This window comes from Anguilla rostrata, chromosome 5 (genome assembly GCF_018555375.3).
Source record: "Anguilla rostrata isolate EN2019 chromosome 5, ASM1855537v3, whole genome shotgun sequence".
NCBI classification, from domain to species: domain Eukaryota; kingdom Metazoa; phylum Chordata; class Actinopteri; order Anguilliformes; family Anguillidae; genus Anguilla; species Anguilla rostrata.
The window spans coordinates 38091759-38119615 of NC_057937.1; the positions used below are offsets into that span (position 1 = coordinate 38091759).

Sequence of the window (27857 nt, forward strand, 5' to 3'; positions counted from 1 at the left end):
GTGAGCCATCTTGTTGTGTCTGTATGACTTTCACACATTTTACAGAGATTTTGGAGTTCTTCCCATTCCTCCATGCCATTTTGTTTCAACACTGCCAAGTAGATAGAGATTATTAGTGGTCAGCGATTTCAGAATAAAATCTGGGTTTTGGCTAGGCCATTCCAGAATACTGACATTCTTTAAAAAAACTATTACATTGTAGTTTTTGCTATGTGCATTGGGTGATTGCCCTGATGGAATTTGTATCTTTGCCCTAAATACTGATCACTTGCACATTAAAACGGGTTCTTCTAAAGGATTTGCTTGTATTCGGACCCATCCATCCTGCCTTCGATGTTAACAAGATTCCCAGTCAGCCTAGCATAAAGCTACCGCAGAGTGTAATGTTGCCACCACATAACATAGCACTTTGCTTTCAGGCCAAAGAGGTCCACTTTAGTCTTTTCGGCCCACAGGGACCAACAGCCAGCTGACAGTCTTCACACAAAAAGCGACTGTCACTTTAAGAAGATGGAAGTGTCTGATGACATCATCATCATCATCTGTGCACACAGCATTTAAAACCTGCATTGCACAATGGCCAGGTGTGAAGTTTCCCTTCCTTGACCAGGTTAATAAAACTGAGCAACAACATTTTCTCTCATACCCACAATTTTGGCTCTCATTTTGCAGTACACTTAGGAGCACTCTGCTGCAGCCATTGCAGACTTTTTGAGCTCTCAGAGGTTCTCTCCTCACTGCACATACCTGAGACCCGAGTGCTGCCAACGTAGTTCAGCTTGCAGCTTAGTCCAGTCCGTTTCCTAAGCCCAGCATAGGCCCAGTGCAGTGCTGCTGAAACTGCAACAGAACTGTGGTCACCACGTTCCAGACCTCTTTGGACAATGAGACAAGGCATCCCACTGTCCATGCGTCAAAAGGGACCCAGCTTACGCACATTTCTTATAACACTCTTTAGGCTTTTTGCATAACTAACCATCTAATATACAATGCAGTCTGTAAATAAATATTCATTGTTTCATTTTCTCATTTCAAATCTGTAAGAGTACAGACCCCAAAACAACAAAAAATTGTGTCACTGTCCAAATACTTACGGACATCACTGAATAAAATGATGCAAAACTTGTTCTATATAATGAGCCATAAAATGAGAAAATTACATTCTTATGTACTAATAAATTGCAAGAAAGTGGGGACCACAGCACCAGCTGAGGTGCTGACTAATGGCGCATATTTAAAGGAAACAAAAGAAAATCACACACACCACTAGACTACCAATGCTATTTATATTATCAATGTGTTTGTGTGTGTGTGTGTGTGTGCATGCGTGCGTGGTGTGTGTGTGCGTGCGTGTGCACGCGCATATACACTCAATGGCCACTTATATATAGGACCCCATTTTTCCTCCCGAACAGCCTGAATTTTTTTTTTGCGGCATGGATTCAACAAGGCACTGGAAACACTCCTTGGGGGATTTTGGTCCATGCTGACTCAGTAGCATCATGCAGTTCCTGCAGCTTCTTTGGACACACATTTATGCTGCGAGCCTCCTGTTCCACCTCATCCCAAAGGTGCTCTGTAGAACAGAGATCTGGGGACTACACAGGCCATTGGAGTAAACTGCAGTCACTGTCATGTTTGCGGAACCAGAATGAGATGCTGTGTGCTTTCTGACATGGCACGCTATCCTGCAACAATGTTTAAGTATGCTCAATTGGTATTAAGGGGCCTAATGTGTACGCCTAATAAAATTTTTAAAACGCAGTCATTTTAAGCCCGAATATTAATGAAGGAGGAGCATATTGCATTTACAGTGTCGGAGTAATTTTAATTTTAAAGTCCAAACAGGCAATGGCATTGCCTCAGGCCTTTCTAATGTTCATGGGAACAGTAGATGACTACTGCAGATGACTGGTTCATTGCATGTTATGCTGAAGACATGCCTATTATTCATTAAGAGACCATGTGCAAAGATTGTTAAAATACATCCCTATATAGCTTGCATAATTTCCAATTATGGAACTCGCGTGTGAGAATGTGAAAAAGTTAATCTATCAGCATGACAAGGTCTTCACTACCTATCAATGCTTTCTTATATATTTCAAGCCTCTTTGTGTGGCCCCATTATACTGCAGTGCAAAGCAGAGTAGAGTGGTTCTCAGGGTGACCAAAGCTCCACAATGAAAAATGTGACAAAATTATTATCAATAACAATCAGCATGGTCGAATTACTTCAAAAAAATACTTTAGGTCCAAGTGGGGTGAAAAAACGAAGTTATCCTTTAATTCATAAAACCAGCTGATTTCAAAAATCCATTAAAATTCAATTTCCTTCAAAAACCTTATTTCGTGTTTTAATTTGAAGGGCCACAATTATGCATTTTTCCAATTCCGGAATGTACCCATCAATTTGGTTTACTCAATTATCTTAAGCCTCCCAAGGCTTCTTTCAATCCTCCTGCTTGGCTGCCCTGTGACTACAAATTGAAACCTTTCTAGACAACACATTGAAATTATGGAGGCCCAGACAGTATCTGGGAGGAACCGCTTTGAACAGCCTTTCCCTTTCATTAGACTCCAGGCAATAAGATCAAGCATAACCTTTTGGGCCCTTTTCTAACACTGACAGGAGCTTGGCTTTGGCCCTCTTCGAGTCAATCAGCCGGAGACGGAAAATGCCATCATTGATCGAGCCAAATCACCCCCCCCCCCCCAAACTCATGCGATAGCACAACAAGGAAAACACCAGAGGAACCAAGAAGAAAAAGGCCTACGTGAAACTGAAAGTAAAGTAACATTCAAGAGCCAAAATGTCCAGACATTATTACAGCTAGGACAGGCGACTGTACCATACCAGCTCATGAATAAGCCCGTGGGCAGAGGACAGAGCAGTTTACCAAGATGGTGCCTCGCTGGGATATCAAAAAACTCCAAGTACGAATGCGCGCTCACTGCTTTTTCCCTGTCCATTTCTCTCTCAATTCAATTCACTTCACAGGCAAGATAAAGGCACATTTGGGCTGCCAAAGCACAAGCATTACTTCAACAAACATAAAAAATAGCAAAAATTACAATGCTCAAGTTCCACATCCGCATTTAGGAAACAACAAGAAAATAGATAAGAAAAATAGACAAGCTGCAGCACTTTGTATCAATATCAACAGATACAGAGATAAATCTTCCTCTGTCACACACTTTTGCTGCCCGTCTCTCGAGGGATTTACAAATAGATTGGCATATTTTGAAGGAAAAGAAAGGGAGGAGTTCACCACAAAGAATAAAAAAATAAATCAAAGCATTCTTTCTCCCTGCAGAATACAGATTTCTACACTACATACAATAGCCTGCAAGTGCTACCCTTCAAAATGTAAGGTCAGTCTGCTGAACAGTACTGCATGTGCACTAAATAATGTAGTACCAAGGTTCAGAAAAATGCCTCCAATTTGCTAAATCAGCTGTAATTTGAGCAATTCATTATCAGTTTTGGGAGAACAACATCACCATGTGCCTGTATGCATATGCAGCTCTTCATATGAATATGCATTACTGAGATGAACTAAAACTCTGGGGGTGAGTAAATTGGGTCCATTAAATATTCTATTGAATTTACTAAAGCTAATTTTAAGCACAAACCTCATATTCACATGGATGTATTTTTTTGAAAACAGTATATTTATAATTAGTATGTAAGTATTTAACAAAATAATGAATACATTTGAAAAGGCCAACAATTCATTAATTTTCCAATACATAACCTGCTGTGTACTTCAATGGAAAAGTATTATTTACCTTATATATAAATATATACATTCATAAATAACTAAATACTGTACTTAAAATAATTCATATGCACAAATGCATCACACAGATTTATGGTAAAATAAGAGTTGCTTTCCACCTCCCCCCACAGTGTCTCCCCCCTAAAACCTATGCTATTATATTAATACTTTTTCACTGTCAATTTACTATGAAGAATACCACCGTGGGGTTTCCCAGGCTATCCCTGTTGTGATGTGCACACACATACTGTACATACCCACACTCACACAAACACATTCACACCTCAAATGGCATTGTCTTGGATAAAAATACTGTGACATCTCACAGTTGAATTTTATCATTTTTTCTGCTAAATGTTCTAACATGACTTAGGCAAAGTAATGCAGAACTGCGCTTTAGAATGTGTACAATCAACTGCTAACAACTGGCACATTACAGACAGCATGAACTAGTCCAGTTGAACTGATCCTTTCACTCACACTGACTATGATAAAACTGAACCTACAATATTTAGCAATAATTTATTACCTCAGTTAAACCTGCCCCTCAAGAATATTTAGTCTTTATTATCATCCTACTAAAAAGACACCCACCACCCGATTTCACCAAAGTGTTTTACGCTCACTTCAAGTCTCAGTGGGAAGTGATTCATGGTTTTATAACGGCTGAACTTCAAGCCTGTGCATATTCTGCCCTCACACAAAGTTTAAATCTCAGTGATGCATAGATCACCGTCTGAAGAATGAGATGAGGTGGGGAAAGGAGCAGGATTTTACCTCTTTGTGGGCTTCGCTGGAAACACGGTTAGTGTAGCGCAGGACCTCCAGCTCCATATCGGTCTTAATCAGGCGACTGCAGGAGGAGAGCAAAACAAGAGTCAAGGGCGTCACTCCTCTCTGTGTAGATTAGAGTCACTGCTGACTCTGCCAGGTGTGTGTGGCTGTTTCCCGATGAACAAACACTCTGCAGTCTGCTGAAGGAGTAAGTAGGAAGAAGTAAGAGAGCCGTGAGATTTTGGGTGTCCCACTCAACCTTAATCATTCTGATTTATGGCCAGGAGCTACAGCAGGGCACATATCTGAGAGTACCAGGATGTCTTTTTCTCACGTTTTAAGTGTGGTGGTTCCACAAATGCACTCAACCTTTGAAATTAAGAGAACAATCATGCTGCATGGTGGAAAACATTTGCAAAAAGTGCCCCGTGGAGATCGGTTCAGTTACTATCATTCTTGTGGACAATCCGAGCTTTCGTCTCCATCATCAAGCTAATGCTGCCTCAATCACTGCATTCAAATAACGGCTCAGAGACAACCGCTTGCAGAAATCACTGTCAGTTTCCTCACGATCAAGAACACACAAGAGATGCAATTCTCCTGCTCTGCAAATTATTCAGTTCTTCACATTAATGGGGAACAAGGCTTTTTGTTTCTAAAGTTACCCAGGAATAAACATCACAAACTGAACATACGATAAGCTGCAACCAATGGTTAAAATGATGAAAACAGCCATTTCTCTAGACTAAATAGCATCTGACAGATTTTTATAGCGTGCAGCATGATTACAGTGCTTGATCAAGCATGTTTCTGAATATACATGTCTCTGAATATATAGTGCTGTGAAAAAATAATTATCCTCCTTCCTGATTTCCTCTATTATTGCATATTTGTCACACTAAATGGTTTCAGACAGAATGTAATTAGACAAAAGGAAACAGAGTAAACACAAAACACATTTTTAAATTATTATTTCATTTATATAATGAAAAAAGTTATCAAACACCCATATCACCCATGTGAAAAAGTAATTCCCCCCTTAGTTACTCAAACAATTTCCCAAATTTAATTTATAATTAGATTCAGCTGACTGAACACAGCCAGACTAGATTTCAGCCAGGCCTGTTGAAAGTAAACCTGACTTACATTGAACCTTACCATCAGAATTAAGTAGTTACCACAAAGTTCCTACAAGCACTACACCAGAAGAGATGAGAAAAAACCTGTTGAAATATCTCAGTCTGGAAAGGGTTACAAAGCCATTTCTACGGCTCTGGGACAATACCACCAAACCACAGTGAGAGCCATTATCTCCAAATGGGGAATGCTTGCAATGGTGGTTGGCCTGCCAAAACAACTCAACTCAATTTTGTGATCAGGAAGTCACAAAAAATGCCTGGAGAACATCCTAAGAGCTGTAGGCCCCTCGGCCTCAAAAAAGGTCACAGTTCATGACTCCACAATAAAAAAGACAGGACAAAATGGGATTTGTGGAGGGTAGCAAGGCAGAAACTACTGCTAATCAAGAGAAACATCAATGCTTGTCTTAGACACGGTTCCCTTTGTCTAATATTACATTTTGTCTAAAGATTTGAACCCATTCAGTGATACAAAGATGCAATAGAGGAAATTAGGAAGTGTGCAAATACTTTTTCATGGCACTGCACATGGTTATCTGACTCAGTGAAATGCATGCTATTAGAGTCTGTATTCACTTTTAAACACCAGATGCGCCTGAGTGCTGGGGTTTCCTATTTGGGAAATGTCAGATCACCAGGATGGATCTGCTCCTGCACCCTCTTTGATAATCTTTGGTAATAAGACAAAAGAGGGAAAAATACACAAAGTTTGTGGCAGAGTGCGGTGTAACCACAATGAACTGGCTCCCCACAGAGCTATAAACATCTGAGCCTAATGCCCAGAGCAGCCAGGCAAGCACGGACACCATTACAGCTGAGAGGGCCGGCTCAGGGTGCTGCCTGGGAGGCTGGATACAGCACAGTCACCTTGGCTTCTGTGAGCAGCCAGCAATTACCTCCCATTGTAAACATGGCCACAGCATCTCACTGCTGGAACCAATGGTAAGAAGTTGAAACCACGCAACATTTTCATATTTAAGTGTTAAAGATGATATAGTAAAATAACATTGTTCACACTCAATTTTTCTTTATTCAAATATTTCATATTGGCATATGTTTTCAATATGCTACTCAGCTGAAATGGGCCCCATATCAAACAAAACACAACAAATGTAATGGTGCTGGACGGAGGGTTTTTTTATTGTAATGTCATGAAATATGCTCATTAAAGGGATAGCTCACTTTCAGGAGATACTATTTCAGTTTTAGTGTAAGCTTTTGAGTAGCCTAGACAGACAGATAGTTTTTGTGACCAATAAAGGATATTTTTGATACCAATGGAAGTTTCTGATGACCTGCCAGCTTTACAAAAGTTGGTATGGGGCATCGATGGATTTATGACTAGCTGTGACTAAAAACAGACACTAGACAGTCCTCTGTAATGGCCAGTCAGTTAGCCCACTGCTTAATCAATATCACATTTGAATTATTCCCTATTTGGGTACATCTGCCCTTCAACCAGACAGAGTACAAAATCCTTACTTCTTTGCTAAACTTCTTCAAAGCAAATTTTCAATCTATTCAGCTATTTTCTATAAATGTATTCTCCACACCACCTCTGAGTACCAAAACGTTAAGTGATTGTCTTTTACCAAAATTAGTTTTGATCATTGAACTTTCACAATAGCGTTGGTACATAGCTTTTTGTGTTATAACTTGAACTTTTAGAGTTTAAAATATTCTTTCAATGCATCTTGATATGCGACTGTAATATAGCAGGCTTTTTGTCCCCCCTAAAAGGAACCACTACAACCAGGCTCCTGCGGTTTTTCTATCATAAAATGATACGTCTGGAGACTCCAGAGTGCATATTCATTGTCTTGGTGTACTATTTCTCTGAAAACCCATAACAATTTTCATGAAAATTCTCTAATTAGAATATGGTTTTGGGCCATCCCTGTTTGGCCTTGCACTTCAAATTAATCCAGTCACAATACTGAAGTCTGCATTTCCACCCAATGTTGCCCTTGGACAATTTTTGTCTTTCCCCCTCAGAGTTCTTACGGAACATCAACTACTGTAGTAGTCTTGGTTACTGAAGGATACCTGCCAAAAGCACACCAACAATCACCCCTCTTTCAAAGTCAATTACGCCTCCTCTTGAAGTCATTCCAGCCATAATGATAGGCAACCAGGTCTGTTCAACAGTTTTATACACAACCATATCCCTGGATATTATTTAACTAATGGAGGAGCCACACAACTGGTTTCCTCTACTCTTTTACTTTTGATCCTGATTAACCCAGGAATTTTTATTTAAAGAACATATAGAATACAGAATACAAGTACACAAAAATATTAATATGAAGCACCCAAGAGGCCCTACTCAAAAGGCTATGTAAATATGCGAAGTGGGAGGACTGCACAGAAACATCAATGGAAAACTGTAATGTGAAACAAACACATCACAGTGTCTCCTTAATTCCTTTGCATAATGCTTGTTCAGCTGTCACACAGATTGACTGTAACTTTGTTCCACACATTTGAGAGGGTAGAATTAACTGTGTAAAACATTCACTGCAAAGAGATGATTGCATTACTTACAGTACTTAGCAGAACAACTGATATGCCACGTGTTTATATAATATTTAATCCATTTATACAACTTCATATTGAAGATATTCTGGTTAAGTACCTCGATCAGTGATATGGAGTAGCTACTGTACGATGTTCCCACAAGCTAAGGAATGCACTCAGTGTAAATATCATTATAACACTGCCTAATTACTGTTAGCACCTATATGGAATCATTCATGTTGCTAAAAATACTATTTTCAATATCTCTCATGACCTCACCTCTTCGCATGACACTTTGCTTGTCACGCTCACGGGTGTGTCCTCAATGGAGGAGTGGGTGGGGATAGGGATATGAACTAAAGACTATATATCACAACATACAGTAATTCAAAGAGGTGTAACTGATCGTCCACAAGGACAGGGGCATTTCATCTTAAATCACAATTCTCAAAATGGCATTTTAATTAGCCATTTATTTAAAAATAAAATGAATTTCTTTTTTTTCCAAGTGATAATTGTCGATGTTTCCTTAAACTTGCATCTGAGACTTTTAATGAGGAGGTGCAGTTCACACAAGCTAGCTTCTGATATAGAGATCAAGAGGTGTCCACGTCTAGTATAAAGGTTTCACAACCTCAGAGTAGTTTATTCTCATACAAGAGTTTTTCTCAAAAAAGAGGAACTCAGTGGAATGCAATTCAGAATTTTCCCAGGTATGTTTGTTGCACATCGTCACCCTGAAAGGGCCATCCCTGTGGGGAAAACTGGAGGAGGTCTGGAGGCAAAGCCACTCAACATGAGCGGCAGTACCTAAACCACGTGCTCCGTAGAGGCGAATACGCACAGACGGACAGGAGCTCTCAGATGAGAGGGGATGAGGAGGAGTGATTGTGATTCCCTGGTGCGCTCTGACATCAGAGCGAGCTTCTATCACAGACACATATGTCCCTTTTGTCTTGAGGCAAAAGGATCCCTTTGAGAATGGAGATAAGAGGCAGCAAGGACATCCATGGGGGGGAAAGCATATGCATCAAAAGAATGAGATGCTGTTCAGGGAAGGAACTGCCATAGTCTTATTGAACCAACTATTGAGAAGCAGGTGGTTTAGAATGGAGACACCTTTAAACAGTTGCTTCTTAATTTTTTTAACTACTAAATGTGTCAATAATGTGACATTTATTCATATACAAGTACAAAAAGACAGAATATATTAAGTAGAATATATTTAAGCAATAAGGTACTAGAGGTAGTGCTATATTGTCGATATAGTCACGGCTAAAAGGCTTTGTTAGGCACGACACGTAGCAACCCATTAGCCATGCCTGTATTTACAATATAGCAATTGCCTCAAGTGCCTTATTACTTTTATAAAACATAAAAATAACAAGGATACATTTTCCATTAAAACATTATTTTTATAAGTAAATTAAGAAAATGTAGTAAATGTCAGTGTAGCCTTCTTAGCTAGTTAGTGATTTTTATTTTATCATATTCATCACATTTTTAGGAACACAAGGTGAACAAGTGTGTTGCATCAAAACATGTACTTTATTGTGGATTTTAGCATGGCTTCAGAAGTTGTTTGATAAATTAGCATACATCCAGGACCAGAGCTATTGCGTTCATAAAATTAAAATGAAGGAGGTAGAGGAAGAAAAAGAAGAAAAGGAAGAGGAGGAAGAAGTGGAGGAGGAGGAGGAGATGGAGAAGGGAGAGGATGAAGAATCAACTTTCTTATTTCATCATGAATCCAGCTTCAAAGACTACAACTCTCCATGGACTTACCTCCCTTAACTGTTTCATGTGCTGAATTCCACAAACTAGAGTTTCTGACTTAAATGAGTGCACAGGGAATCTGTGAACACTGCTCCTCGGTTCCAGAAAATCTGATCCACCATTTTAAATGTAATATCAGAAAGATTTCCCTCTGCTGTCTGGCACAGTTCAATGTCATTAATCATGGCAGCTCATCTTATCTTTTCAATTCTGAATCCAGAAAGTATCCACACACTTAGAACACCGTTTTATTAAATTAACATTATCATCATTCCAAAAGCTGAAATAAAACCTTTCCCTCCCTCAAAAGCCATACTAGTAGTCACATCCTTGGATAAAAAATAAAGTACTTGAATAAGCACTTGAATAAATCAGTGCCCTCCTCCCTCCTTTACACACATCAATCCAACCTATCAAGACAGAAAAATATATTTCCGTAAAACCTACTTTCATGAGGAAAATGCACACCCCTAAAAAAAACGTAAAATTGCTGAAAAGGAAAAATGGGTGCTCGACAACCTCCAGCTACACTTTTCCATCTCATTCTGTAATCATTCAAAACTACCACTCATGGTATTTAAGTACACAAAGGCTACTGCATACAGAGTATCTGCATTACATTCGACTCAAAATATTAAAATCTTCTATACTGTAGACAGTGGAATTGCTTTCAGAGCCTCCGACTTTGCAAACCTGTTCCAGCAGTTTCAGTATGAGTTAAGCAGTACAGCATCTCAGGTTTTGGACCAATCTCCCTCCTCCTTTTGCTACCTGGTTCCCAAGGGATCAATTTAAAGCTCACGCCCCACAAGCCCAAGTTCCTGCTAGTCTGCTCGACTCTGAAGAAAAGCTGAATTCTACACCACTGGAATCTTGAAAAATAGCTGCAGTGACTGTTTGCATAAACTAATGACTGAATGAATCTCATTAGAATGATTAATACACAGGGGAAAAACAGAATTAAAGCCAACTTGACAACATTCCATGCCTCACCTGGATCTTCGCTCATGTGCTCATGACTCATTTATGTGCACATCCTGTTCCTGTGGCCTTGTGTTTATCTATTTTCAAATTCATCTGGTTTCTATGCCTTCAAACAGAGGATCTTTAACAGTGAAGCTGTGTTTTCGAGTCTCTTTTTGCTTGTTCCAATGCTGTAACTGTAATGGTCCAGACATTCCAGACCTATGCTATCATTACTGTTTTTGTACTTGAACAGAAGTCCCACTTATGCAAATGTGTCCTTGTATGTAAGCAGTCGTGTTGGTAATACTCAACTGTAAATACAGTGTTTATAGTATGTCTAGTGCCACAATGGGAATTGGGGAGACAGTGGGGGTGGGACAGAATGTTTTGGGGTGGGGTGGGGACAACAGCTACAAAGATAGGGGATGGGTGAGGGAGCATATCAAGGACATCTACTTACCATATTAATCAGTACTTACATGTGTGTCTTTTTTGTAACGTATGCAACCAAAGCTTTAGATCAAATATGAATTGCTAGCAAAACTATTTGCATTGAAAACAAATATATTAATACTATTTTCGTTTGCGTGTTGAAATTTTGGTAGCATGTTGAAATTATGGTTGCATGTGGAACATAATCTTGTGGGTAGGATCTATGCAGAGCTGTACGTGATGCACTTCTATTGGTCAGTCTACTTTGGAGGGAAATTTTGGCAACACCCACTTGTCTTTCCTACATGTGCCTATAAAAGTCAGTTCCACAGGTCACAAATTGTTCTTGGGCAAGATTACACAGAACCTTCTGTTAGCTTAAGCTACATTGTCTCCAAGCTATGATGTGGGTGATCTATGTTGTCTAACAAACCCATTCTCTCATGGATGCTTTCTTTGAAAGAATCCGGTTAGTGGGAGAAGAATGTGGTGTAAAGAATATGGTTAGCGTTTTTGGAATTTCTGTGTTACCTTTTGATCAGGCTAGTCTCGTCAGTCACTCAGAGCAGCAATTAGGCAAATGTACTGTATGCATATCAAAAATTTCATACAGTCTGGCACCCAAACCCACTAAGTTAAGCTGGGTAATTTTATTGACATATTGTCATACTAATATGGTACTCTGTGTTGATCTAGCCATGTGCCATATGGTGATTTACTATTTTTTGTAGCAGTACCCCAATGTTATTCCAGGCTAAAACAAGAGATAACACCACTCAGACTAGCTAGCACTCTATAACATATAGACCTACGTAGATGCTAAGAGTGACGAACAAAACTAGTGTGAACAAAAGACAGCACATAAATTCATAAAACAGAAACCACATAGATTCTTAAACAGCATCCATAAGAGCATGCATTTTGAAAATTACATAGCTTGCTGACGAGAGAGCATAAGCAAACAGAAAGTTCTGTGTAGCGTATACCAGGTGTCTCCAACTGTTTTTCTTTTACTCCAGAGCTACAGTACTTTTGAAAAAAAAGTGACCGTGAGTTACTAGTTACTCATTTTATGTATTTTAATGTTCATGTTTGAGTGCACTGATTTCAGGTAAGAATGTAATACTAGTTCTCCATTAAAAATAGGTGGAAAGGGAGAGAAATAAAATTACTTTTCACCATCAGTGGAATATACTCAGCATGCTGAAATACGGTTTAACTTTTTTCTTTCAGGGTTTGGTAAACAATGATTTCTGCCTTATGAATCGCCTTTATTTCCCTTCTCCAAGGACAGGCTGCCAGCGGCAGAGTTGCCAAGTCTGCTTAAAATATGCGATGCTGGGCTTGTTTTTAAGTCACTTGAGAAAGATCTTAATTCCCGGGTAGCGTTTTTTTTGTTGGACTAGTTGTAACATAATCTGGGTACTTGTTGTGAAATCTAACATTTAAGGTTACTGGTGTGCAATGACACTAGCTAGATTTTTAATTATTCATTTAAATTTTAAATTTAGTACTTTTAAGGTACTATATATTTTTGCTTTCAATAAAATGTTTCAATTTTTTGATTGTAGCGTGAAAAGGTTTGCTTGCATAATAAAGACACAAATGTAACTTTAAATCGGAGACTGCCAGAGAGGAAAGGGCACAGGGTAGGACAATAAAAAGGACAGTACTCACCATTCAACAATTACAGGGTGTAGGTGAACATTATTCACTTGGAATCTGAAATGCAAGAAACATTACAGGTGTTCAAACACTAACCAATTGCGCCAATACGCTGTAATCAGAATCAGAATCAAAAACAGGTTTATTGCCAAGTAGGTTTTCACGTACAAGGAATTTGCTATGGTCTGATGATGTACAACAATAAACATACAATAAAATAAATAGTGCAAGGATAAACATAGTGCAAGGGAAAAAGTGTTATAAGAATAAGTACAAATACTATTACTGTATGTCTGTTTGGTGTCCGTGGGGGTCAGGCTAACAGACTGTAAACTACAGAAACTTAAATGCTGTGTAGAAACAAACAACAACTGAGAAAGAGCTGGTAAAACTCACTCAGTACAAGGCAATGGGAGAAAATCTAAAGGACTCTAAAGTAAATATAAACACATCTGCATGTACTTTTCAGTGACAAGAAACAATTTACATACTAATGGATTATAAAGGGCTGTGGGCAAGCAAGGAAACATGAAAGTTGTTTACATCAGGCAAAAAGGCAAATTCATCATGATCAGATCCGGAGTGTGTATTCTATCAATCTGCAATGTCCTCCCATTGAAATATGAATTCATTATTCTATTACAAAATGCATTTTAATGCATAAGTCGAGAGCAATAAAAATACATTTTACTTCAACTGTGACTCAAGTTCCTAGACTTGACTCACTCACTCACATTTTCCTTTCAGTGAAAGGATATTGCCTTGTAAATAATTTAACTTACAATTTCTTTGTGCATCAGATGATGCAACAATACTTTTTTCAATAACTTGATATTAAATTTACATCATTCCAAAAAAAGAGTGTGGCATTAATACAATATAAAAACCTTCTATGTCTAAGACCTTCACATAGAATTATAGGCTGAACAGGGAAGGCACAACTTGTATTCCATTTTGGAAGTATACATTAAGCTTTTCAATGCCCTTATTCATCATGGACATTTACTGAATAATTCCATTCACTTGCAACACAGAGAAGCATAACTGAATTTGGGTGTAGTTCTCTTCAGCATATGAATGCCTTTGAATTAGATTTTTTAAAGAGTTTTTAGATTTGTTGCTTTAGCAGTATATTTAAGGTCATATTTGTCTTGCTGTAGGATGAAACGCAATTCAACAAGTTTAGAAGCATTTGCTTAAACTTGAGTAGATAAGATGTTTCTGTACAGTTCAGAATTCATTCTGCTACTGCTATCAGCAGTTACATCATTAAGACAAGTGAGCCAGTACCTGTAGCAGCAATATATGCCCAAACTATAACACCCTCACCATCATGTTTCATAGATGAAGTGGTATGTTTTGGATTGTGGCCAGTTTCTTTTGGCCTCCACACTCTGCGCTAGCTAATACACTGACACAAATGAATCTTGGTCTCATTTGTCCACAAGACTTTTTTCTAGAACTCTGAAGGAAGGTTTCATGGCCTCTATGTGATCATGCGATTTGTTTTCTTCATTACATGGAAGCTGCAAAGCCTTATCAGCACCCAATAGATATCAGTGATTTTTTTCTGAGAAGCATTTCACATGACCTCTGACCTTTGGTTGTTTACCACCACCTCAGGTACAATTAAAGAAAAAAAATTTAAAGATCGCCTATACGCTCCATGGCAGCAATTATTCTTGTAAGGCTTAAAAAATGGCAATTCATTATTTCATGTAGCCCTAGAATTGAATATACTGTTGTATACTTATACATTACATTGCACCACTGATTTTCAAAATGACTATTCATAGAGTGTCTGTTAGATACCATTAAGTGTTGCTGCTGATTTCTTTGACCCATACCACATTAATACAGTACTATGAGGCCAAGGATCAATTTACTGATCCAACTTTATTGAAAAAGAAACACTCTCAGATGCTACTGAGGGTTTTCATCTGTAGACTGTAGACAGACTCTATACAAAAACATACTCTAAATTAACTGCTTCTGATTTTAAAAAGGAAAGGCTAATAAAGCAAGTGTCTGACTGCAAACCACACGTGTCCTTCCGAAGTTGTGAAGCAATCGGATTATTCTGCGAAAACATATTGTGAGCTCGTAGAAATGTGGAAGTCAAGGAGGAGGCCAGATTCAAAGTCCAGTAAAACTAACGGTGGTACAGATAAGTGGCCACACTGTGAGCATGAATCGGCAAGATAGAAAATAACGTTTCCAAGAAAAATGAATTTAATTTCACATGTAACCACTTAAAATGTGACCTAATGAACTTGTTTCTAAGAGCAGTTTCAAACACTAACAAAGCCCAAAAATATAGTGATATCCAAAATAAATATGTACCCAAAAAAAACCTACCGACTGATTCCTTCGAATGAGGCTTCGCGGCAGGTGCTCCCACTGTCTGTATTTTGTCCACGCTGGAGGGGCAGAACACAACATGCTAAATTAATATGCGGGAGAGTAGCGCACGTCTGCTCAAAAATTACAGTACAGTAGCTACAGAGAAAAAATTCCTGATCTGAAAAAACTCTGAGCTGCAGTCAACAGTTAAATTAAATTAAATAGCAGAATAGCAATATCTTGCAGTCCCAGCCATGAAAGCTTCCTAATCACTGAGTCAGTGGCTACAGTTAATAGCACTAAAGTATGTTTTCAAGACATGGTTGTCAAAGGAAGACTTCAGTGCATAACATACAGCATGTGACTTTCAAAAATTGGTCTTTGGAAGAATGTATTATTCTCTTCTGCATTTACCAACAACACCAGGTCAAAACCTAGTAGGCCTATATGTCTGAACCGGCCGACCAATGGTGTAACTTCATAACTCGGCCGACCAATGGTGTAACTTCATCACTCAGTCACTTAGTCACAGACATTCGCGTTTGTAGGGCTGGCCCCGCTGTTGCGGTCCAGCCAAAAAAACAGATACATATGATTTAAAAAGAAAATGTGTGTCCCATTACTAATGCAAATCAGACTTTGAAAAGATTAAAGAGTATTGGGTGCTCGTTTTCTTTGCGGCCCAGTAACGTTTCTGGCATTAAGAACTTGCACAATTTGGTGGAAAAGTAGCACAAAACACTGACAAAGAGCACCTACAAAGAATGCAAGTTGAATAAGCAAAGCTCATCTGAGCCATGGGGTCTCAATAAAAAGTTAGCTCAAGGACCTGAATTTGAAGACAGATCTAACTACTGACTTGTGAATGTGCATGTAAATTAAAATGGATCCAAACCAACAAAAAAAAGGCCCACTGATTACAGTGAATCTTTGCACAGACTGGGGTAGTGAAGGAAGAGATCAAGAAGAACCTTAAGCCTGATAAAGATTTCCAGAGGTGAAAGAGAAGGTTGGAGGGAAGAAAAAAAAATCTTTCTAATCAGGATGGCAAAGACTTACCAGCGTAAGGAGAACTGCTGGATTCATTTTGGCCAAAACATCAGCAATCTGCAAGAAGGACAAAAAAGAAAATGTTTCAGAATAAAATAATCTGAGGACAAAATATTGAGGGAAAAAATGTCGTATTACTGTCCGGTGCTGCAGACAGAAAATTCACTCTAATGAACAGTGATATGGGCAATGGCGACAATGACATTGAAATGTTAAATGACAAAGCTCAGAGGCTCCAGGCGCTCTTTATTGCTGCTCTACACAAAGCATAAATGTCAGGTTACACAGCCCCGACTCGTAATATATCCATGGGGACTATGATGAATTAAGAGAATTAGCATATCTGGAGGGTGATGGTGCATCTCCACAAATTACTGCAAGCGGCCAGAGAAAGAATTACTACTGAGAACAATGGCCAAGCTAAAAAAGAATGAAAAACCAGTTTTTCATTCTGTTCATGAGGCTGAATAACTGTTGACACTGAAGGAGCATAATTTAAGGTTAAGCAAAGTTTTCAGCTATATCTCCACCAGAAAACTGCACACACAATGCTTTCTTTTGGAACCCTTGGTCATTGTTATGCCAAGTTTCGTCCTGACCTTTTTTCTCAAATATAGCCTCTTTGAAACATTTCTACAATTGATTTGCACAAGCTGCCACTTGTTTTATGACTGTAACTCACAAGAGAATAGCATATCCTTTATCTGTTATCATGAACTATAACATACAACATATTCGAAAGATGTGCATCTTCTTTTGACATTTGAAAAACGGAAAGTAACTAATGCATTAGTCAGACTGGCTGATGATAATTTTAAGAAAACGGTTCACCTATGGGGAAAAAGCAACAGAAATTCTGGACTTTACTGATCTTACCTCCACCTCCATATACTCATAATTTCTTAATTCCTGACTAGAATATTCTGGTGCCTTTTGCATCAATACAGGGCAACTAGCAAAGCATCAAGATTTTTTTTTTAAAAATGGTGGTATTTTTCCATTTAACAATGACAGCTGAAAATACATGGTTTTAATTTTCATCTTTACATTGGGTGAAGAAGCAGTTTCTGTGAATTACATGTGAACACCATTATCAAGTGCACAGCGTGTACTCAGTACATATGAAATCAGTGCATATGAAGATACAAAAAAAAAATACAAGTGTGATGTGACTAACCACATGGATAAATGATTGCATGAATTCTCTGAAGAACGAATTAGACAACTTGCATATTAAATATGCATCATCCTATATGTACATAAACAGTCAGGGAATGATCTTGAGTCACCAAATCTGCCTGCTTTTAGAGGACGATGCACTGAAGGCAATACATTGAAGGCAATGCACATGATACCAACTTATATAAACAGCAACAATCTGTAAACAAACATCTGAATGTCAGTTTAACTGCGCAAAGACTCATTAATCTATTTATTTCTTTAATCACACAGAAAATTCCTACTTACAGAATTAAGTATTAATTGGAGCCTTCTTTCAAGCCCTGTTAAACAGCTACAGCATTCAGTATTACCCCACACTACACAGGACTGTTTTTATGTTTCTGAAAAGATTTGGAAAGGCTTTTGCACATGTACAAATTTGACATCAGTTCAAATTTCTCTCAAGTCAGGCGGTTCATCCCAGATCAAAAGAAAACCTTAGGTAAAAAGGTCAAAGTAAAAACCATATTTATATTTGGTTGCTAAAAGTTGCATCATCTATGTAAAAAATAATAACATAAAAATGTTTTTTTGAATACTCGTCTTGACTGAAAAGGGTTTGAGATAATTTAATTATGTTCAGAAGCAAATTGGTAAGGTGCAACAAATTTAAATTAAAAAAGCACAGATAAAGGTTGCATTTAGATTAATTATTTGAATTTAAATTACAACAATATCTACGGGCACATTTAGCTCAGTACAGTTCCTTTAGCACATTCAAGAAGTAAAGCATGCAAGTGGAGTTAAGCAGCCATAAATGCATATGTTCAACACTAATCATAATATATTTTTCCATGTTTTATGTTTCACCCATGCAGTCTGTTCCAGTATTATACTCATACAAGAAAACTCCTCAATCAAATTCACTCACTCATTATGATATTTACAGCTCCAGTTAATTTAATTGCAGGTTTCCTACACATTTTAAAAATTCCAGATTTTTCCAGACCTAAATTTCCAGACTTCTCAGAGGATGTTAATCAAACCAGACTACATACACTCGCACATAGGTTAATGTTATTCTTGCTAATAAATTCAAAAAGACTGATATAATATTTGGGTCACTTCATGCCAAACCAAAACAGAAAATCAGATTTCAACACCCACCATCTCAGACTGTTCTATAGTTAGACACATCTTTGGGAAGCACTCCTGCAACATTCTGTTGAAAAATAATTTGGTTTCAGAGAAATTGAGCTATTTTATGGCACCCGCATTGAACATTTTTATTTCATATGATTCATAAACGTCCGATTTGCACTGCTCTGTTTGACTGTGAAAAGTAGAAAAGTAGAAACTTATTGAATGAATGGAGAGTGTGAATCATCTTCAACATCCTCTAATGTTCAATTTTCCCAGATTCAGATATCTACTTTTGGAACTTCAGACAATTTAACAAATTGTCTGAAGATTCATTTTTTCCCCATACTCTCTTACTTTTTGGCTCTTTCTCAATACTTTCTATGTACTTTCCAGATCTGTATAGGAGCATGACATGTACATGACATAACATGTAATTGTGTTTTCTGTTTTTATTTATTTGCTTTAATTTATCTCCATCTGCATTGTAATTTTTTACTAAACAGGTCATTTTCTGTGTGAAAAAAACACATCAAAACTCTCAAAGCAGGCTAGCGATATCTGAGTAGATTACCATGGTGACACACACTTGTGTTCCGGGCTGGCTACGCTTGTTTGGTAGAAGTGCTGGAGGGATACAGAGTGACAAAGTAGACTGACGTGACCCTTGCCTTAACATGAAAAACACCTGTATTGCACAGAGCACAAAGTGCACACAGCTACAGTATGTTATGCGCTAAATGATTTTATCCAGGGTGACCTATGGAGCATATTTATCTCAGGCATAAAACCATTCAGGTAGAATCTGCGAGCAACTGGTTTATTGTGTCCTAAGACACATGCAACGGCGCTCAGCTATTAAAACCCCTTCAGACAGATAAGAGATAATTGTGATAAAATGTCCCTCCCTCAGTTACTAGTTAATAGTCCTAATGGACTACACTGCTGAATGGCCAGTCTGTTCGTTAGACAGGGGGCATAAGGCATGTTGGCAATGCGATACTGAGTCTGGCAGGCAACGAAAGACAGAGGTCGCAGTGACTGAATTTACTGTGAGAGGCAAAGGTTGGGCATAAAACAAACCACAATCTCAGCGACTGCCGCAGAGACAATTCACCAAAAAAAAAAAACAGACAGCAAGCGCAAGTTATTTCATCGGCAAAGATAACAGGACAGCGCTGAAGGCCGAGGCCCGCGCAGTCATAAAAGTGAGACAAAGATTTGTGTCTGCGTTCAGAAAGCCGCCGCTGCTTTGTCAATAGATCTGTTAACGGAACGGCTTCGTCTCACCTTAGAAATAACTCCATTACAAGAACTGTCACGAAGCCCGGAAGAATGAGAAGCAACCAGGGAGGCACCGGAATGAATGCGGGCAGAGCCAGTGCACAAAATGGAGACACCCGAGTGAAGTCACTGAACAGGGTGCTGGGCCACCGCGTGGAGAGGCTATTGATGATATTGACATCACATCACACTTCCGCAAGAAAGTAAACTTATGGTTCATTGACAGAAGTAGAAAAATCTGCCTCAGGAGTTGTACCACAATATCCCAAATCCCAGCTGGGTTCAGATTTGTTAACTGATGGATATTGTGCACTGTGAAAGAGGTCATAATCATCTTGAGTGACAGGGCAGTTGGACAACTGACATCATCCATGTCTCCTCAGGGTGTGAGTACACCAGCACCATGCTAGGAATATGCGCCCTGCTCTACCAAGGAATGACCAGAACACTTCACCATGGCAACACAGTTGGCATTCCATTTCTTCTTTACTACTTGTACACTAAAAAAGGAGGTACTGGAAAATGAACCAAACTGCAACCCTAAGATAACAACAAGGTTGTCCAGTTCTGGACAGTACTGTTTTCTGCATCTTTTGATTACATCGGAAACAGACAGCACAGCGCTGTGAAAAAGTATTTGTCCCCTTCCTGATTTCCTCTATTATAGCAAATTTGTCACACTAAATGGTTTCAGATATATAAACAAAATGTAATATTAGACAAAGGTAGACTCAGTAAATACAAAACACATTTTTTGAAATTATTATTTCATTTATAAACAAAATGACACTTGGGAGAGGTAAAAAAAAAAACTCTCCAGGAGAATGGTAAAATTTGTGATAAAACACTGTATTGAAGGGTTTGGCAAAGTGAATTTGAGCGTCTTTCTAAATGAGCAATCATTAAAAGCCTCAGAGACTACACTAAAAGTTTACTAAGTTTTTGATGTGGAAACTTAAATGAACCATGATTTGCTTTTCCATCAGACACTTAGAACCATGTTTGGACAGCTTAGTGCACCTAAGGGGGAGGCAAGGGCGTGTGTGCACTCTCTTATTAATTTGGTGGATGACTGAAATTGCCAGCTTTGGCCAGCAGGCTCGCAGTGGGGGGGCATGAAAGAGAGACGTCCTCATTTCCGCACCTAGGTTACTACCTCAGTTGGCCTCCCACAGTGTGTTTGCACAAGCTAAGCATGCATGAAAAGAAGCAGTGGCTTAACTTTGCAAGTTTCAGAGAAGACTCTGAGGCAATGGGTACAGGCACACAAGTTGGGCATTCCAACATGGAAGAAAATAGGAGTAAAAGTGCCTGTGCATACACTCCCACACTTCGTAATATTAAATCTGCTCCTGCTTAAAAAAAAGCTAATTACACTTTGAATTCAGGGGCACTGGTGCAAGAGATTTGGACCTGTGCCCTGCTTAACACTTTGGATGTTAAATTCAAGTTTTTTGCCCAGTTTTCTTTTGTATTTCTACTGTAAAGCATCTTTGTGACAAATAAACTGAATAGAATTTAAACCAGGACAGAAATTGCGTTGAAATAGTCCCTGTTTGCAACCACGCCCCCACACTTCACACCTCACAGCCATGTGCTTCTCTCTCAACCACCCCACCCCCTCACCCTCATAGAACTGCTTAAAATGGAGACATTGCTTTATCTTGCTGGTTAGAGTTAGTCAGAGTCGGGAGGAAGAAAGCAGTTCTTCAGGGGGCTTAACATTAGCCAGTAACATCCAATTAAACATAAGGCAAATAGCTTCCAATATGAGCAGGAGCTGAAGAAGCCTGTAGTACAGGCCTGGCAGAACATCACCAGATACTGGATGATGTCTATGGGTCCCAGACTGTAAGCAGTCACTGCATGCAAAGGATATACGACAACATAGGTAAATGAAAGTAGTCATGTTTAGTAACAGTAATATTACCCAAACATTATGGTGCCCTGAAATGGGGGGACTAAGTATAAAAAGTTCTGTAATTTCTACATGGTGAAACCAAAACGTATAGAAATACAGTAGCACGGTGCACCTAAACTCTCCATCTCCCTGTATTTACGGCCTCGCCACCTCCTGGCCGTTTCTGCACCACTGCCAGGAACAGCAGCCGCGGCAGCAAACTAACAAGCTTGATGCAGCGGCAATCATTCAATCAGGGGCAACAATCTTTCAATCAGAGGCAACCAGGCGTCCCTCATTACCTGCCCCAGCTGTCGCTCGTCAACTCCACTCGGGGGGGAACTTAAAAGCGGCCAGAGCTCGCTCTCCAGAAAGCTCGCTTAGACTCCCAACTCACACTGACCCCCTGTGCGATTGCCTCACGGAGACGGATAACGAAGCCACGTGCTCGGGCGAATCCTCGCCGCAAAGCCTCCCCGTGTCTCCTGAAGCCGCCTCGCTGTTCTGTTCGAGGAGCCATCTTCGCCACTGAACCCAGCTCCTCCCGAACCCCAGCGCACCCCTGGCCCTGGCCTCCTTCCTCAGTTTCACCTTTTCCGTGTCCGCCCTAGCTGTCATTCACTTGGCAGCACAACAACACTTTAATAAAAAGCTGAGAATCTGCACTTTAATCACGTGAATTGTTTTATTACACATTTAAAATTGAGGAGTACAGACCAAAATCAAGAGAAAAAAGTCTTTGTCCTAAACATTACTGAGCTAACAGTAAGCATAGACAACAAAAAGCATACAATTTATGATTTCTTTCAACCATCAAAAGAAACAACATGTGGTGATTGACGGTGAGAAGCAAAGGCAATGCTGGAAATTTCCAGTTAACAGAGCCTAGACTACTGTATTATCATATTCATCAAGCTAGTGAGTCATATTCATCAAGCTGGTCTCCTCTAGCTAGCCAGGGGGAGGATGTGTTAGTTAGCAGATCTGAGGTGTAGATCATAAAGCAGAATTAACAGATAGCTCAAATTAGCCAGATTAATAAAAAATTTTTAAAAAGATCAGGCTATATCTGGACGTTACTATTTGAAGACTAGACGATTGCTAATAACAAATTAAATTTCAGCACCGGTAATTACTTCCGGACAGTTTGTGAAAGTTATCTGGAAAATAAAGTGCTTATTTCCTGCTTTGTGATTTAGCCTACCCCTCTGTAGCATGAGTCATATTCATCTTTTATCCTCACCAGAAATAATTCAAGCAAGGTCAGTGGCACTCTGCACTGAAACTAACTATAATAATGCCACAAATAACCCCCCCTTACATACCTGGGGGGAATACAATTACAACCTAATGCGTGTCTGGCCTATCCTGTCATAACATGAGGTATATTTATAATTGTTATACTTAATTATAAGGAATACCTAAAGGCCATGATACACAGGCAATATTCTATGGCAATGTAGATGGCCAATACTGTCAGCAAGAAAAGTGGAGATCAGCAAATGGGACAAGGATAACATAGTGGGCTCTAAGAAATTAAAGCATGGTGGAAAAAAATACTACTATGGTCACAATTGCGGGCCAAATTTCCCATCTGCATTGCCTCAAAATGTTGCCGGTGTATAGCGGCATTAATGATTGCGAAGGCAATGACAATCATCTTTAATGGAATTAAAGATGCTAGCCACTTATCAAGATCCCTACTGGGAACAAATGAGCGGATGAATTAATACAAACCCATATACGTTCCCTGGTCCTCTTAGATGTGGAAAAATCAATAAAACTAAATTTTAAAAGCTAAAGAATGCAAAAACTGTTAAGTTAGTCTATGCTGAAAAGAGGTATCTGTCAAGGCATAAAATAGGAATACAAGCGGTAGTGGTGTTGAGCTAGCAGTGATGACAGTCTAAGCCTCTGTTTGAGCCAGGAAAAACCTTGAACTTTTCACACAGCTGAAGACACTATGAGCCACAAAATAAATATGAGCTCACTCCGGTGCGTGCCAGTGAATAAAAGCACTCATCTATATTAATGAGGCATGACCAAAAAGTCACTCTCCGAGATGAAAGTCACTCTTTGAGTGCGCATGTCACATTTTTTTTTTTTTTAGAACTTCTCATCTAACATTAGTGTGGTACGGCTCGTCAACTGTACGTTAAGCAAGTTTTCTAGTAATTAAGAACGTTAAAAGTTCTTTTCGTCCAGTGGAATGCGAGGGAGAACCCCCATGAAAGAAAACAAACGCTGGTATACGTGAGGAAGAAATCTGTTTCGGAGGCTGGATGAAACAGTTTGGGAACCCCCTGCTATGCACTGATAACTTGGGCACTGCAAACAGTATTGTAAAAAGGAAAACTGTTTTGTTGAATAAAACATTCAGACTTTTATAACTGGCAATTTTGAATGCGTTTCTGTCATAGAAAAATAACTGAAATTGCATATGTAGTTTCTGCTCTGTTGCAAAAACCTTACCATAGAACCCTGTAAATAACTATCTACAGTACTGATCTGTAGTTAGGATGCTGTTTAAGAGAAGAACTGTGAATAAAATAATGCACATTTCCACAAATTGATGACCAGCTTATCAAGGAGTATCTTAAAATTCCCAGCACAAATCAGTTTTACACTGGAAAATTTCTACATATGGGCCTGAATTCAAAGATTTTCTGTAACTTCTAAATACACATTTTTTAATATATACAGTATGCAGTGCGCTCCACAACATATTTTTCTTCTTGATTTGGCTCTGTACTCCATAATTTTAGATTTGTAATACAACAATTATTATGTAAGTCAGGTCCGATTATTGAGAGTTTAGGTTTCAACCTTTAGAAATAACAGCAATTTTTATACATAGCCCTCCCATTTCAGGACGCCATAATGTTTGGGACAAATTGCTTCACAGGTGCTTCTGATTAGTCAGGTGTGCTCAATTGCTTCTTTACTGTAAGTATAAAACACCCTTATGAAGAAAGAGAGCACTGGTCAGCTCAGCAATCACAAAGGGCCTGGTAGGACAAGGAAGACCTCCACAAAGGACATAATCATGCCTGATGGAACAACACAGTGCTAATTGGTGGACAAACGGGCCACACCCACAAGCTTTAACCTGAGCTAATAGGTCTGTGTCAAAATGGATTTTCTGAGGCACACTTCTCCATGCTATTTATGCATTTATTTCCTGTTTGGTCAACCCCAAATGGGGGGCCCAGTGAAACAAATAACTTGCTAGATGATGGTGGATCTGCAGAGGGTTTCTAACCGAATTCTTTACTGATTTCTCAGTGCAACAAGCGAAGGTTAACTTGTTAGCTAAAGTCCAAAGATTTCCCAGCCAAGAGAAATAATGAAGCTTTGGTTTCTGAACTCTGCTGCACACGGGCATTCCTGAGTAACTTAAGCAGCCCATAAGCTACAGTATGAACTATGGAAGTGTCAATGTGTCCCACTGTTTTCCTCCCTACAACTTATCCACCATGAAATTTTAAACTTCATTTAAATAATACTGGGCCTACGTGCTTTAGGTATGATGACTGTACTAGCTGAGAGTGGAGTCATTGAGTCTTTTTTTGAGTATAAATCTGACCGCTTGAGTTAACCAATCATTTTTACCTGTTAATTTAATATCCCCACCCCTCTGTAAGTGGGGACCACCCACTAATTTATGAAACCAAAGGAGAAATGGCTACGAAGAAAGGCGCTAGCTGTTTTGAAAACAAATCTTTACACTGACTCCCTATGGATCCTTCCATAAAAAAAAAAATCAATGGGTGCAGTTTAATTTTGGCGCAAACCCCCCTGCTCAACTTAGCAAAAAAAAAGTGTTTGTCCGCTCAGGGCATTTCTCCACCAGTAGTATTCTTAATGAGATGGAGAACAACGTTGGGTTTTCCTCTAAGGTGATACTAAAACGCAGCAGGCGGAGTTCCATCTATTCGTGACCCGACTGCAAAACATTCAGCCTGTAAGTATCAATGTTTTGCCTATAAATCTTTCATTGATAGATAATCATTTTTGAGATGTAAGAGCAGCGGTGCATTTTGTTTTGTGTACTGCAATTCAATACAGTGCAGTCCGTAAAATAAAAACACAATTTTTATTTTTATTTATGGCTCTGTACTCCAGCACACTGGAATGGAAATGAAACAATGAAGATGAGATCAAAGTGCAGACTGTCAGAGTTAATTTGATGGTATTTACATCCATATCAGGTGATCCTGATATCATAAGAATTACAGGTCTGTTATACATAGCCCCTCCACTTTAGGGGACCAAAATGGCAGTATCCTGTATTTGATTTTCCATATAATTGGTTTGAATAGGGTTCGAGTTAAGATGACTATTTGATTTTGCCAGCCTATAATGAGGCAGACTTCATCACTAAAACACCACTATCAAACCATGACCATCTTCCGGCACGATTATTCAAATATGATTTATTAATACCAAACTGCATAAATTTCCAGGGCTGTGCGTGCGCATCAACATTGGTGGCATTATTAAGTCCACAACGTTGCTCAATATAACACCACAGTGTTCCGCTTTGCCCCAGTAACATTCATCATAATATGCAGATTACAGATTCCCTTAAAAAGAATTGAGGGAAAATCATTACAAAAATTGTGAATTAGACAAAATAATAAAAGAAATCTAGGAAATCCTTATTGGTAACACCAAATATATAATGAATTAATAACTGGTAGGGTTAAAAAAAAGATCAAGCAGGTTTCATGTAAAGAACAGGCCAAGAGTTTCACCCTCCCTGAAATGAATTTGACTCCACCAGCTGACTGAATTCAACAGAAAAATCAAGATAACAAAGATGCATTTAATTTAACCATAACTTTAAATTTACTTCAGCCAACATAATCAAGCAATTACACAGAAACACTATGAAAGATATGACATACTGGAGGAGAACCATGCTTCAAGCCTTGCTTTTAACTTCCACATAGGCCAAAACGTGTTTGCTTTCAGCTTACTCAAGGCATGATGATAATGCTATTTTCTCCTGTTGACAATCTGAAAATGTTCATGTGCACAATGGGTTTTTTGTCCTGGAATGACAGAGGCATCTGAGAATAAACAAATTTAATTGAAATCCATTTATAGAAGGACCAGCAGAAATATGAAATTCCATGCGTAAATATGGGGTCACGGAAAGATTCTTTTCGAAAAAGCTCATTCTGAGAATTTCATCAGAGCAATCCCAGACGCCAGTGAGAATCCCTGCAGATAATAAGGATTAGCTCCGTGCTCATTGACACTCTCACCCCTTCTTGCACATGCGGGCACCAGAGCAGAAAGAACAATCGCAACCCGGCGACACCGTGGAGAGGCAGCGCGGCTCTCTTCATCTGCATTCACGGCGGGTGAGGCACGCCGTCGAGCGCGCTCCCCCGTTAACTGCCTGGCAAGTTCAAAAAAAAAAGCCGTCAAGGAGAGAGATTTCAAACCCGCGCCGGAATCTGTCAAGGAAGTCACGGGACCCGCTCGCAAAGTGCAAGCGCCCGCCGGGTCCCTGGGGGACGGAAACAGATGGCGCCAAATGTTTTACCGCGGCTCGCCGGGGCCGCCTCCGGAGAGCGCCGAGCGGAATAACGCCGTTTCGCGGCGGAACGGCTCCTCGCGCCGGGGCGCCCAGAGAGCATTCGGGAGCCGTGTCTAGACCGTCCCGCGCCCGCTTACAAACGGTCACCTCTGGAGTGTGACGGTCATCCCGCTCGGAATAAACAACGGTGGGCCGAGGGGAACGGCCGACGGCGGGGGAACCGAGCGGGGGGAAGGAAACAAAACGTCTCCCGCAAGCTGCGGCATATGGCCCAATCGCAGCGTTCGTCACTGCAAGAGCGAGCACTGCTGGTTTAAGTGTGATTAAAAAAAGATCTAATTCCTTTGTGCTGTGTCATTGCAGACATGGCTGATTACAGA

The 27857-nt window shown here is 39.4% G+C and overlaps 1 protein-coding gene across 1 annotated transcript in view; it reads right to left on the reverse strand.

The window, feature by feature from the left end:
* The window catches only part of pepd (peptidase D), a 73507-nt gene that overhangs the window by 36322 nt on the left and 9328 nt on the right, over positions 1-27857 (reverse strand). The window contains exons 5-8 of the mRNA XM_064336105.1: positions 16451-16498; positions 15407-15468; positions 13061-13105; positions 4557-4632 (exon numbers count right to left, since the gene is read on the reverse strand). Coding sequence (XP_064192175.1) covers positions 4557-4632; positions 13061-13105; positions 15407-15468; positions 16451-16498 — 231 coding nt within the window. The remainder of the gene's footprint in view (positions 1-4556; positions 4633-13060; positions 13106-15406; positions 15469-16450; positions 16499-27857) is intronic.